The 14,163-nt window shown below is 33.2% G+C and overlaps 1 protein-coding gene across 1 annotated transcript in view; it reads right to left on the bottom strand.

Annotated features, from left to right (window-relative positions):
• The window catches only part of LOC134716607 (uncharacterized), a 20,760-nt gene extending 6,597 nt beyond the window's left edge, over window positions 1-14,163 (bottom strand). Inside the window, exons 1-2 of the mRNA XM_063579617.1 lie at window positions 14,055-14,163; window positions 5,785-13,255 (exon numbers count right to left, since the gene is read on the bottom strand). Of these exons, the coding sequence (XP_063435687.1) occupies window positions 5,785-13,122 (7,338 nt within the window). The 5' untranslated portion in view covers window positions 13,123-13,255; window positions 14,055-14,163. The remainder of the gene's footprint in view (window positions 1-5,784; window positions 13,256-14,054) is intronic.

Below are 14,163 nucleotides of genomic sequence, written 5' to 3'. Positions count from 1 at the left end.
CCAAATAAGAACATTTACCTGAATCATAATGGATAGACAAAGCCTAAAGAGTTGAAATTATACAGGATGTTAATTTTTGACGGGATCATATAATCAATTGTGATAGTTTCAGAAGTCTTGAAGTGGAAAATGGTGGATCATTAAGGCTCAACTTTGTAATATTTAGCCCAAAGATATTTGACCTTTCTTTGAAGGCATAACCATAATTGACAGTAAAAAAAAATCTAGCCATGTTAACATTCACAGTATCATTAGATGAAATAATAATTTGAGAATGTGTTCATGGGACACAGATGATGCCCCCTGTTAAAGGGAGATAACTCAAGATCGGTAAAAGTGACAATACCCAAATTTCTACTTGATCAAAGTTTTGTGGTAATAAGCATTGTGTATACGTTTCATAACACTTAAATTAGAGAACGGAAACAAAAAATTTAGCAATTTCTCCATTTGAAAAATAGCATAACTCTAGAACAATGAAAGTGATGCCAAAATTCGAACTTGATCTGTTTTTTGTGGTAATTAGCATTGTGTATAAGTTTCATAACATTTGGTTGAGGGAAACTAAAGTTAATGAACAGAAACCAATAATTCAGCAATATTTCCATTTGTAAAGCTGCATTACTTTAGAAAGGTAAAAGTGATACCACCAAAATTTAAAATTGATCTGTGTTTTGTGGTTATAAGCATTGTGTATGGATTTCATACCATTTGGTTCAGGCAAACTAAAGTTATTAGATCAGAAACAAAAATTCAGCAATATTTCCATTTGTAAAGGGGCACGACTCTAGAACGGTAAAAGTGACGTCACCAAGTTTCAAACTTGGTCTGTGTTTAAAGATAATAAGCATTGTATATAAGTTTCATAACATTTGGTTAAGGCAAACTAAAGTTAGAGAACGGAATTAATCCAAAAAATTAGTAATTTTTCAATTTGTAAAGGGGCATAACTATAGAATAGATAAAGTGACACCATCAAAATTCAATCTTGATCTGTTTTTTGTGGTAATAAGCATTGTGTATAAGTTTCATATTATTTGTTTGAGGAAACTAAAGTTAGAGACCGGAAACAAATTATGGGATGTATGGAGATGCAGACGGACAAGGGTAAAACTAAGTGCCCCTTTCGCTATGGCAGGAACATACAAAAAATGGTTCTTGCTGTTTGCAAAAGAGCATGCTGGTAGGGTGAACAAGTGAAACTTTGAGCTACTGCTCACTGATGATACCCCCGCCGCAAGTGGATAATATTAATAGTGTAAAAATATGGAAGTGTTCGGTAAACAGGAAGTTGTCGAGTGATGAATCTGAAAACGCATCACACCGTAAAGCTGACTTATATAAATCCTGAAACCAAATTTCAGAAATCCATGTATTGTAGTTCCTGAGAAAAATGTGACGAAAATTTTCAACTTGGCTATCATGTGTACTCATACAAGTGTTCGGTAAACAGGAAGTTGTCAAGTGATCAATCTGAAAACGCATCACACAATAAAGCTGACTTAGATAAACCCTGAAATCAAATTTCAGAAATCCTTGTATTGTAGTTTCTGAGAAAAATATGACAAAAATTTTCAACTTGGCTATCATGTGTAAAATCATACAAGTGTTCGGTAAACAGGAAGTTGTCAAGTGATCAATCTGAAAACGCATCACACGGTATAGCTGACTTAGATCAACCTTGAAACCAAATTTCAGAAATCCGTGTATTGTAGTTCCTGAGAAAAATGCGACGAAAAATATTCATGGGACGGACGGACTGACTGACGGAAGGACAGACAGAGGTAAAACAGTATACCCCCCCTTTATTAAAGCGGGGGTATAATGAATAACAAAAATGTAAAAGACAGTTAATACATTTAATCATATGGTAATCAAATACAAAATTATTGTAAAAACATAATTATTTTCCTAGTAAAAGTGTACATTCAACCTAGCTAAACCATGATTCTTCTTTTAGTGAAAGCAAGTTTTGTGTATTAATATTGAAAACACCTTAATTTAAATAAATAACATGACAAGCACATGTTCCTTAAATTTTGATTTCCTGAAATTCCTGTACTTGTTAGAAACATTTTAAGTATTAGTCGAACTTTCAAAATTGTTCCTAATTAAATAAAAATATGTAAAATTATTTAATAGTATACTTTGTCTGGTGTCTTTGGGTATAAAAGGACTTTGTACCTATAATAACACATGTAAATGTGAATATTGTCACTGTCCAGAATGAAAATTCAAATTAATTATTCACCGCTCCACCATTCCTCCTTTGCATATATATATTGCATATATAAATCTTCAATAAAAAGATTTAATGCCAATAAATTATTGTTCAAGATAAACTTTGGAATAGTATTGTCTGAGGATACAGAAGTAAACTAGACAAAATGATCAGTAATCACCACAAAGCCACAGAATTTATTGTTGGTATAGTTGGTTTGTTTCTTATTTTCAATTTCTATCTTCATTTTACTGAACAAAAACAATCTGATGTTTTGGATTTAAATCCCTTTCGCCTAGGATGCACAAATCATCAAGGTTAAAATAAAATAGCACCATAGATTGCTGTTTGTCTATAATATGTATATAGATATGGCTGAGTAGTCTAGAGCACTAGATACAGTGATGGCAGTGTTGTCTCGATATCCCAATAGCACGAGTTCTATTCCCAACAGGGGAAGAACACAAATTTGCTTCCAAACATATGCAGATTAAACATTGTTGTCTTGATATTTAGAGTAATTATGAATTAAATGTGGTTTCACAACTGTGTATCACCTTCACTAATGATCCAATGGATGGATTTGTCATAGATTTGTCACTTGTTTAAACGTACTTATATATATATGCTATTTTCTGAAGAAAAAAAACATGCTGATAAAAAGGCTTACAGACAAGTACATCAATAGCAAATGATACAGTTGTACAGCTGTGAATTCGAAGTAACAGTATATAGTATAAAACAAATACAGAAAAATATGAATTATAGTGAATACAGAGGATAAATTTCTCTATTATTTTATGTTAAGATTTAAAGTTTTTATACTACTGACAGTTTTGATACTTTCATTAGACTTTTCAATTTCAAGTATATTACAGTCAGTTAAACATGTTTATAATGTATTTCTTACACAGTTAGCAATGCAAATAAAATATTTGTTCATTGAAAATTTAAACATGGTACATACTCATTAATTGGAATTGTGCAAATTACATTTAAAGTTTTAACTGATATATAAATGCTTGTGGCTACAGGAAATAAGCTTTATTAACAGTACAAATAAATTTACCAGAAAAAAAAAACTATGCATTGTCTTCTAACTGTAAAAAACAACAACTTTAATACATTATCATTACATGGCATACAAGCTTCAAAACTCTAACAATTGAGCTATTCAATATAAGGACATCATTTCTTCTTATGCAGTCATTTACAAAGTATACACACAATATATCTATTACATTTCATTCTCAACCAAAACTATACAGTCCATCTGACCAATAAATAACACACATCTTAAAAAAATGAGCACATCTAAAACCCAGGGCATACATATAAATTACCATTTACTGTAGTAAATTCAATTTTGAGACAATGACATTGGAATCAAGGGTCAATGTCAGAGTGACCATGATCTTTATGCATACAAAGTGTTGTCTATTTATTTGCTACAGTACACAAGTTATGCACAGTACACAAATCAGACAATGCTTTACTTGCATAAAGATCAAAGGTCAAAATCAAACAGAGTGACCTGACTTGATATAGGACCCCCCACCCCAATCCCATGATGCATCAGCAACCAGATTATTTAACCTACATTCTACAGTACAAGTTATGCACAGTACACAAATCAGACCATGCTTTACTTGCTGTTGCATAAAGATCAAAGGTCAAAGTCAAACAAAGCGACCTGACTTGATATAGGACCCTCACCCCCCCCCCCCCCCAAAGTGCATCAGCAACCAGATTATTTAACCTAAATTCTACAGTACAAGTTATGCACAGTACACAAATCAGACAATGCTTTACTTGCATAAAGATCAAAGGTTGAAGTCAAACAGAGTGACCTGACTTGACATAAGACCTCACCCCCATCCCATGGTGCATCAGCAACCATATTATTATACATACATTCTACAGTACAAGTTATGCACAGTACACAAACCAGACATTAAATGCTTTACTTTTAAATTTTATAAGGGTCAAAGTCAAACAGAGTGACCTGACTTGGATATATGACCCCCACCCCCCACCAAAAAAAATCCCAGGGTGCATCAGCAAACCAGGTTAGTTAACCTACAATCTACAGTACAAGGTATGCACAGGACACAAATCAGACAAGGTTATATTATCACTGGTGTCAAAAGTCCATGTCAAGGTCATATAAATGAACTGACTTTGGTATAAGACACATCCTCAGCACATGACACAACAGCTTACCAAGTTTGGCTGGTCTTAGTTTTGTGAAACAAAAGTTGTGAGCTGGACTTGAATTGGACAAACATTTACTTTAATAGGGAATAAAGGTCTAAGCTATGGTCAGTGTGACCTGACATTTCTTTATCACATTCCAAAGCCCATGAAGCAGACAGACAGACATATATAGCTTCAAAATCTTTGTTTTCAGGGGGTAATAGTTATTCAGCAGTGCATCCTATGTTAAAGCAATTTGATAAATATTAACATTGATTATTACAATTTGAATTCGACATGAAACCAATTGTTAATAAAATGGTAATGAAACAACCTACTTATTTAGTCTTTACTAGAGGCAATATTAAGTGGGATACATAACTTTTATATAGACACATTACCTTTAACCATTTTTTTATCCTTTGTTTAACAAAGGTTCAATACAATTCATGCTTATGTAATTATTATTTTTTTACAAACATTTGGTCTCAATAGCCTTGTAATATCTTGGAGAAAGAAAGAGTAGCGTTTTACCTCCCATGTTCTATTTATAGTAACATGGGGCATGTTAATTGGATGGCGAGCTGAACAAACATACCATTTTAACTAGACATCCTTAGAATGACTCAGGCCATGATTTGTTTAAATTGACCCAGCAGTTTTAGGGGAGAAATTTTAAAAAGTTTCCAGACAACTGAAAGACAACAGATGACGCTTTCAAACATACAATAATAGACAACACAGGACAGTTGGCCCTTAGACAGTTTGCATTAGTTATCTTTTGTAAATACTATTTGATCGAACCTACCTTTACATAATGCTGTATTTTAATCTTATATCTCCTATTTCTTTTTACTTCTCAATCATAAATAGACATCTCTCAGCTGATGATATATATTCATCAACTATCTAACCCATTGGCAAGTGCTGTATTAAAATTACCAAAGCATGCACAAAAAGTTAGACAATTGATTTAACTTCTTTACTACTGACGACTACAAATTTGATCTGAAATTAAAGTAAACATATAAAACTCTTTTAATATTCAGTTAAGAAACAAATTCCACTTTATAATTTAGAGTTTGATACTTAGCTAAATAAAATAGGGAAACTATTAATAAACTTGAAATTTAAATACATAAAAAACATATACACAAAACTAGGTTGTTAGTACCGGCTTAGTATTTTGAAAAATAATATGTAGGGAAACTATTGATCATTTTGTACAAAATGAATTTTCCTTTAACATGTTTAAGGCACTCTTATCATTTTCTATTAATACTATACAGCTTTCAAGTAGTAGGATTTATTTCCAAAATGACAGATATTGCATCATGATAACTGTAATAAGTTGGAATAACACTTACTTGTACTTTTTCACAACTTTTGATATAAACATGGTCAATCAGTGTACCACCCTCTGTTGTTGCCTCTTGTACTAACTGTTCAAATCCGAATGAAGCCATAAAATCTTGTATTGATCTGCCACCCTTTATAATGTCTTGATTAAAGTCTCCTAAAACAATAATACTGCTTGAAAGCTGTACCAATTCTGACAAAAGAGCATGAACATTTCTTAAAAATAGTTCAATTTGGTATTTTTGAGTTCTATATATTGTAGCAATTACAACATTCATTTTGGGAACTTTGAAAATTATACATTCAAGATTTTTTTGAGATATATCAAATTCTTCATACTCAGAATCTGATTTAACATATACGCCAACTCCACCATGACTCATTTCTTGTAAAGAAGCATACAAAGGATTATTTGATGCAAATGCTGCTGACCTTGGCAAATGATGAAGTTTATAATTAGGAAGGTGAACATCATCACTACAAGATTCCAACCATGTTTCAGTCAAACAGATATAATTTGCATTTTGGAAGTCTGAATTGGCTTTCAAATCATTTTGGTGAGCCTTTAGACCTTGAATATTGTGGTAAACTATTGACAAACCTGCTTTATGATTTGAAACTATGGTGTCATTTTGAGACAAAAAAAAATCCATGGATTTGATTCCCTCCATTATATCAGGATCACTGTATATTTTTTTGTTCAAAGTTTTATCATCAATTGGTAATATAGTCAACCCCTTTTTTGAAGTAACTCTACTCAATGCAACATATGCCTGACCATAAGCAAAACATTTATTCAAGCAGACAACTGCCTGTGGCACTGTCAAACCCTGAACCTTGTGAACAGTACATGCCCATGCTAGCTGCAGAGGATACTGTTTTCTTGTTCCATTACTGAATGGTATATTTTCTGTAGATGGTTCTAATCCAACACATCTTTTTCCATTTATTATCTTCTGTATTTTTGCATTTTTTCCAACTCTATCATTATCAAAATGAATATATATGTTGTTTGGTAATGCTCCTTTTGAAAATTCTGAAATACTTAGAACAGTACCCATAACACCATTCACCAAACCATCACTGACTGCTTCATTTTTTATCATCATCACACGAGCTCCTTCTGCTAACAGGATTGATGTTGGAAGACAAATATTAGTTTTTGCAAAATTCTGTCTTCTCTTCGTAAGTTTCCCTGTTGTCTTATCCTTTTCAAAATCTTGAGCTTCAATTAATTTGGGCTCACTTGACAACTTCATAATCATTTCATTATTGTACATGTTAATTTCATTATTAGTAGCATAAATGTGCAGAGCTTCATCTGGTCCGCTATCTATGCACTCTTTCAACATTTCTTGATCTGAAGATTTTAGTGGATAATTGTTCTGTTTGACCCTTAGTCTATTCAACAACTGGGCAAACAAACTATCTTCTCTCTGTCTCATGACTTCATCTAATTCCACAACAGAAAAAAGATCATTCCACAGATAATTCAAAGGATTTGATGGATCATTAACATAAAGTTTATCTGACCTTTTTGATTTTACTGGTGGTAATTGATAGAAATCACCCACTGCTATCACTGAAACTCCTCCATAAGGATACTTCTCAGGCCTTTTCTTAATTTGACGCAACCTTTCATGAATAAAAAATAACAACCTTTTGTTGACCATTGAGACTTCATCTATGATGAGAATTTGTAAATTCTCTAATTTGGACCTCAAACTATTCAGCTTATCTTCTCCAAGCATAGCTTTCTCAACAGATAAACCTTTAAAAATGGAAAGTGAACTGTGAATTGTCAATCCATTTATATTAAAAGCTGCCGTGCCAGTTGGTGCCGTTAACAACACAGTCAAATCATCAGGATTTGGGGAACAGTGCGCAAGAATTCTTGTGGCCTCATAATACAAGCATTTAATCAAATGGCTTTTGCCTGTTCCGGCTCCTCCAGTTACAAAAACATGAAATGGCGGTGGATTCTTACCATTCACTTTTAAATTGCACCACTCTCTGATCTTAAAAAATATGCGCTTTTGTTTCTCATTCAAAGTTCTCAACAACGGTATAACTTCAGACCGTGTAAAACTTGTTTTTTGAACCATTTCATTTTTATCAGTTGACTTGTCAGTTTGATTCAAATCTGGTATTCCTAATTCAGGACTATCTACCTCTTGAGTGGTTGTGTTTTCACCAATTTCATTACATTCATGTCTTTCTTTCTCTGTTTCTGGACATAGTTGTGCCCATGCATCCTCTTGATATCCTCTTTCTTCCAATTGTTTCTCTGCAATCTCTAGCTCCTGGTCTTTCTTCACAAATTTTGACATGTTAAAGTTGACTATATTTTGAACTGAACTGAGGTCTTCCATCTGACTGTACCTTATGAATCCGGAGTTATAAAAATCTGCATATGATAAAAACTGTGGTGGTTTCAATTGTTCATTTAATCTGTAAGGCAAAAACAACTGTAATATACTTTGGTAGTATTGTTCAGGAGCTGACTCTACAGAAAATCTTGCATATTTGATAACAGCATCAGAAGTTCTTGTTCTCTTTCTTATATACCCCATATCATTCTTAAGTTTGAATGTAGTGTCCTCATTAATTTTATTTGGTATCTGTGTCTCTGCCAACACTGAAAATTCGGAACAAAATGTTGCTAAACACATCTGATCAAATCGTTCTAAATCAGGCCTATCTTTATACCTGTCAGTAATACTTTTCAGCCAAATATCATCACTATCACCATCATCATCATCATCATCATCATCATCATCACTGCCATCATCTATAGACTTCTTCATCTTTAATGTTTTTGATTTTTGTTGAAGTTCTTTGAGGGGTATACTCATTCTGCATGGGTTTTCTCCTAGTGGAATGAATTGCACTTTTCTTGAACACTCTTTCAAACGTAAACCTATGACTCTGAAAACAGCTTCTTGTGTACTGAGTTCGCGAAAGTGAAAGTATGCTGTACCTACTTTTTTCATAGTCCGCTGTGCATCCAAATTTCCATCAGCTGCCTCAGTTTTTGTCTGCTGCAGCAACAAGCCGAGTTCACGTTCTGATTTGCTTATATAGCTTATAATGTAAACCACACATGAGTAGGCATCCAAAATGTACTGAATATCCATATTTGCATTCCATGATTTTAGCAGATGAGGATTGTACTGATTAATAAACAACTCATCTTTATTTCTCTTCAATACTACAGTATTTCTGTTTGTTATCCATCTAAAACATTCTTGAAAATCCTCTTGAGACAATCCGGCTTTCAAAAATAATTCACTGGTAGTCAAAGTTTTATCTTCACACTCTTTAATTACATTCCATAAACATGCTAACATCTGTTTTGCTTTTAAGATACTGCCCTTAGATTCTGATTTCTTATTTATATCACCATCGGTATGTTTATCATGATGATCATTATCATCATGTTTCATTGGACATGGTATAAATATCTTTTCAGATGGTTTACTGCTTTCAGAATCTGACTTCTTACCATCATCAGCATCTTCATCATGTTCCTTATCCTCCTCATTGTCTTCAATTGGACGGGATATAAATGTTTTTTCAGATGGTGGTCTTGGGAAATTGAACCGACACTCTGTTCCTTTTTTGCGACAACTTTTTGAGTGGTTTTTGCTATGCTGTTGAACAGTTTTAACAATGTCAGTAAGCTCTGGGTCATCACTTTCCAATGGTAATTTGCAAGAGATATATTTATCAATGAACTTTGTAACAGTATCATCATCGTCTACTCCAAATTTGGGGGCATCTTCTACCCAAAATACACAATGAGTATGTGGAGAACCTCTCTGTTGAAATTCAACTCTATAAAAGTAGTCAATCACATGACCAATTGGTTCAGCACCTGACATTATTACATCTTTAAGAAATTTATGAAATCTGTGATCAAACATTCTTGTAGTTGTAACAGGGTTACTACAAAGGACTTTACATTTTTCATCCCAACTAAGACTGTCAACATTACGAATATCTCCTTGTTGCTTCAGTATGGTTTCTACAATTTCTTTCCATCTAAAATCTGCAGATGAGAATGAAGCAAAGAATGACGGTATACCTAACTGTCTAATCATACAAAAAATATCCTTCTGAACAGATTGCCAATACGGTGGTGTTCCTCGGACAGGCTTCATGAACTTGATTGCTTCATCTTTTCTAAATAATCCATTTAATGACTCCTTATTACACAGCATTTTACTTGTTACTTTCTGTCCATCTGAAAAAACTGACCCTTTCCGTAACGATATCTGTACGTTTGACATGACCCTATCTAGTTCAGACATATACTGGCTAAAGAATATGTAGGAAGTATCTCTAGCAAACCTGTTTTCAACACTCATTAATCTCAGATTAAAATATCTTAATAAAGATAGTTTCTCTTCTCTGTCCTCATTCCAAGTGTTTTTACCTGTAGGGTAATGCACTGGAAAGGTTTTTGCTTCAATGCCGTTTTCTTTCAGTAAACTGACTGGATTATTTCCTTCTGCAGGCGATAAATTAAACTCTTGATCAAACAATAAATCCAATGCGTCCTGTGCAATGTCAGCAGGTTGTAAGCATGTGTCCAACTGTACACCCTGTAAACTATCATCTAAATATGAATCAACTGCATCTTCCTGTTCTTTTTTGTCTGTTTTGTCCTCCAAGTTATCCTCTTTCACTCTGTCAATTCTTGTACAACTTTTATGGTCTTTTTTTTCAGCAACACAAATATTCTCTGATGATGGAATTGGATTCAACCACTCTCCATTTATTTCAACATTTGAATACCAATCATTCTTTTCTTTTAAAAAGGACAAGGCTTCTTCCAAATGTTTAGTGTCCACAAACTGATATTCCTCATAACCTTTGTACTGTAATTTTCTTTTGAGTTTTACTTTCACTAAACAATTATCATCTTCTGATCTAGGCAAAGTTGATGTGACCTTTGAAATATCTGATGGTACACAAACACATGGACCATGCACAGCTTTTTGTCCACCCTTAGGTAAAGCAACAATTTTCATGAAAGGTATATTTAATGAAATAAGGTGTTGTTCTAGTTGATTTAATCTGTTTAGTTCTAGTGGAATATCTTCTAAAGCCAAGTTGTTGGCAAAAGATTCAGCAGGTATTTTTCCTTTAAGAATCTTTCTATGGCATGTGTAACAAATCCAAAGTGTAGCTCTGCTGGCTCCCTGATATAAACATTCATCTTTGCATTCTTCTGAACATCTATGTAAATACTTCTCAGAAATACATATGTCTGCTATATCTTTGCCACAACCTGGTTTATACAATTCCCTTTTACATTGTACAACTTGATTTTCGAATAACAGTCTAAAGCAGCAAGAACAAACAAATTCTGGACCCTTACTTACATTTTTCCTAAAGTTTTCAATAACTTTTGTAACATCATTACTGTCCTCTTTGGCATTCTTTCTTCTAGTCAATATCTGATCTTTGACTTTACTTTTGAAATCATCATTATCAGCATATTTCTGAATGCTTGCCTGTTTGACCTTACTTTTAAAATTATCATCATCAGCATATTTCTGTATGCTTGCCTGTTTGACCTTACTTTTGAAATCATCATCATCAGCATATTTCTGTATGCTTGAGTTTCTGACATAACTGTTGTGTTCTATATCATTTGCATACTTTTGAATACTTTTTCTTTTCTTTGATTCCCTGTATTTAGCATCATTCCTATACTTTTCCTTACTTGTTTGACTTAACTTTTCTTTGTATGATCTGTCTTGTTCATACTTCCTATTTTGCTTTTCTAATTTATTGAATCTAAACTGACCATCCAACTGATACTTTAGTTTTTCTTTTTCAGTTTTTGTCAAACCTTGGTTTGGTGCTCGAGTTTTACAGACAGCTAGATCTTTACCTGGCCATTCCAAACAAGTTTTTTTCTTAATTAAACCAAAACTATTTTCATCTTCTTTTAAGCATTTCTTTGGAAAATTAAACTCATGTTGTTCATATTTTCTCTTCATTGTACCTTCATGAGATAGTTCATAGTGTAAGTTCATTTGGTCTTTCTCTGAACCGGATTGATTTCGTTTCTTGGCACTTTCTTTACTGTTTAATGTTACCGCTTCTTTACCACCAGGTAAAACAGAAATAACAACTTCATAGTGATTACCTACATTATTAAGATAAATTGCTTGATCATTCACATTATTCTTGCTACAGATTTGCTTTGAGGAGTATTTAATCCATTTACCTTCTAAATAGGTAAAAATGTCAGTTTTTAATAAATCAGCAGCAGCTATAATTTCTAACTCGGTTCCCCAAACATTGTCTTCTATCATATTAGTACGTTTCATATACTCATTGACTGTTTCAGAATCAAGAAAAGAATTGAACTGATGTGAATGACGCAAGATGTGGCGCACTAATTCATTTCTTATTTGTTTAAAGTTTTCTTGCCTGTTTGATACTGCATATGAAATAGCTCTGAATAAACAGTTGCCGTCTGCAGTGATTTGTTTTGATTTTAAAGGTGTACCTATATTGTGTGCTGGCATTAGCGGGTTTTTCAAAACAAATTTTGATTTAATATCTAAAATATTACAAAGTTTTTTTTTTGTATAATAATCAATTGGATTAAATAAATAGCATGTTTGAGTTGGGACACCAATAAATTCTACGTCAGAGTTGTTTTCATCCACTATAACCTCTCTATTGTTAATATTTCCAATAAATTTGTCAAGATTGTTAGTGGCAGAATCTTCATCTTGAATTTCGATGTTGATTCCTGTTACTTCAAATTCTGCATTTACATCTCCTTGCACAAAATTGTAAAAGTGTTGGTACAAACTGTTCACATCATTAATCTGAATAACAATGCTTTTACCACAGCTGTCTTGTAAACCAAAACAATTTCTAGCATGCGAATCAAATAAATACATTTTCCCATTTTGCCTAATAATGGCACTAGTAAAACCCCTTACACAAACAAAACATCCATCTGAATCAATAAGAGCCTCTTGAAGAGCATGATCCAAAGAAAGAACATTAAATTCAATTTTACCATTATTATCTATCAAAGCAAATATCGACTCTTTTCTGTTACACTTAACAATCATATCTCTTATTTCCACCATTTTCGGCAATTCTGTTACTAACAACTCTTCATTATCACCATGAATCCAAGTATACAAAATATTCCCTTCTATCAAGATTTTGTCCAAGAAAGTCATATTCCAATTATCAATCAAACTGAGTTTGCTGTAAGCTATGGCTGTTAATGAATTTGCTACACATTGTTTACCACTATTGTTTCTGAACCTGTCATCACCTTGATGGAAACTACCTTGCATCATAAATGGTTGATTAACTGAACATGTATTTTCTAAATTCCTTACCTCATTTCTAGTTTCTTCTTGATCTACTAAATTAAGGTCAGTTTCTTCATTTTCTGTTTTCCCCTGAATCAGCTTTCTTGATATTATTTTGCTGTAATGAGAAGAATCAGAGGAATGTTTATTGTTTCTAATATCAACTTTGCCACCTATAAAATTTATTTTATTTTTTGAACTACCATTCACTTTTACTGACTTGATATTATTGCTTTGTTCACTCCCTGAAGCTATGTTTAAATGAACATCAGGAGGCAACATTTTAAAGCCTGAACTACATACAGATTCTAACTTTGCTTTTTTTGTTTTTGGTGGTTCATCAAATTCTAATGTTAGCCTCATTTTCGATTCAATCTCGCAATCTGACTGGTCTGTTTGTAATGTTGATATGTTTATGTCTTTTATTTCTTGTGTTCTGTACACAGATTTGGGTTTAGTTTTTACTTCTGGTATAGGTTCAGTTTGCATTTCTTGCATTAGTTCATTGTTAATTTCTTGTTTAGATTCAGTATTGCATTCTTCAGTATTGATTTCTAGTATTGATTCAGTATTGTATATTGTAGTATTTGACTCAGTATTGTATAATCTAGTATTTGGTTCAGTACTGTTTATTCTTAGTATTGTTTCAGTATTGTATTCTTGAACCTTTTGCTTTGTTTCAATTATACTGGTGACATCTAATGATGTTTCTACCACCAGTTTCGTCTGTCCTGCAACACCAAGCTTTGGTGAGGGTACTCTCGGTGGAGTACAAACCCACGGTGGGGAGTCAGAGCTCAGTGGCATATCCATGCTTTGGATAGACAGGCTTCCCAGAGGAGGTTCTAACCTCTGGGCATTTGAAGGATTTTTCTCACAAGGAGAAGCCAACCTTCTGGCTAAGAGTTCTTCCTCACCTAGAGGTGCCAACTCTATAGAGGCAACACTGCTTTGTCGTCTACTTCTCATTCTCTCCTTCTGCTCTCTAGCTACAGTAGCTTTACTCTTTCTTTTACGACCCATTTT

This window comes from Mytilus trossulus, chromosome 4, assembly GCF_036588685.1.
Source record: "Mytilus trossulus isolate FHL-02 chromosome 4, PNRI_Mtr1.1.1.hap1, whole genome shotgun sequence".
Lineage (NCBI taxonomy): Eukaryota > Metazoa > Mollusca > Bivalvia > Mytilida > Mytilidae > Mytilus > Mytilus trossulus.
This window is presented reverse-complemented; position numbering and strand designations above follow the sequence as displayed.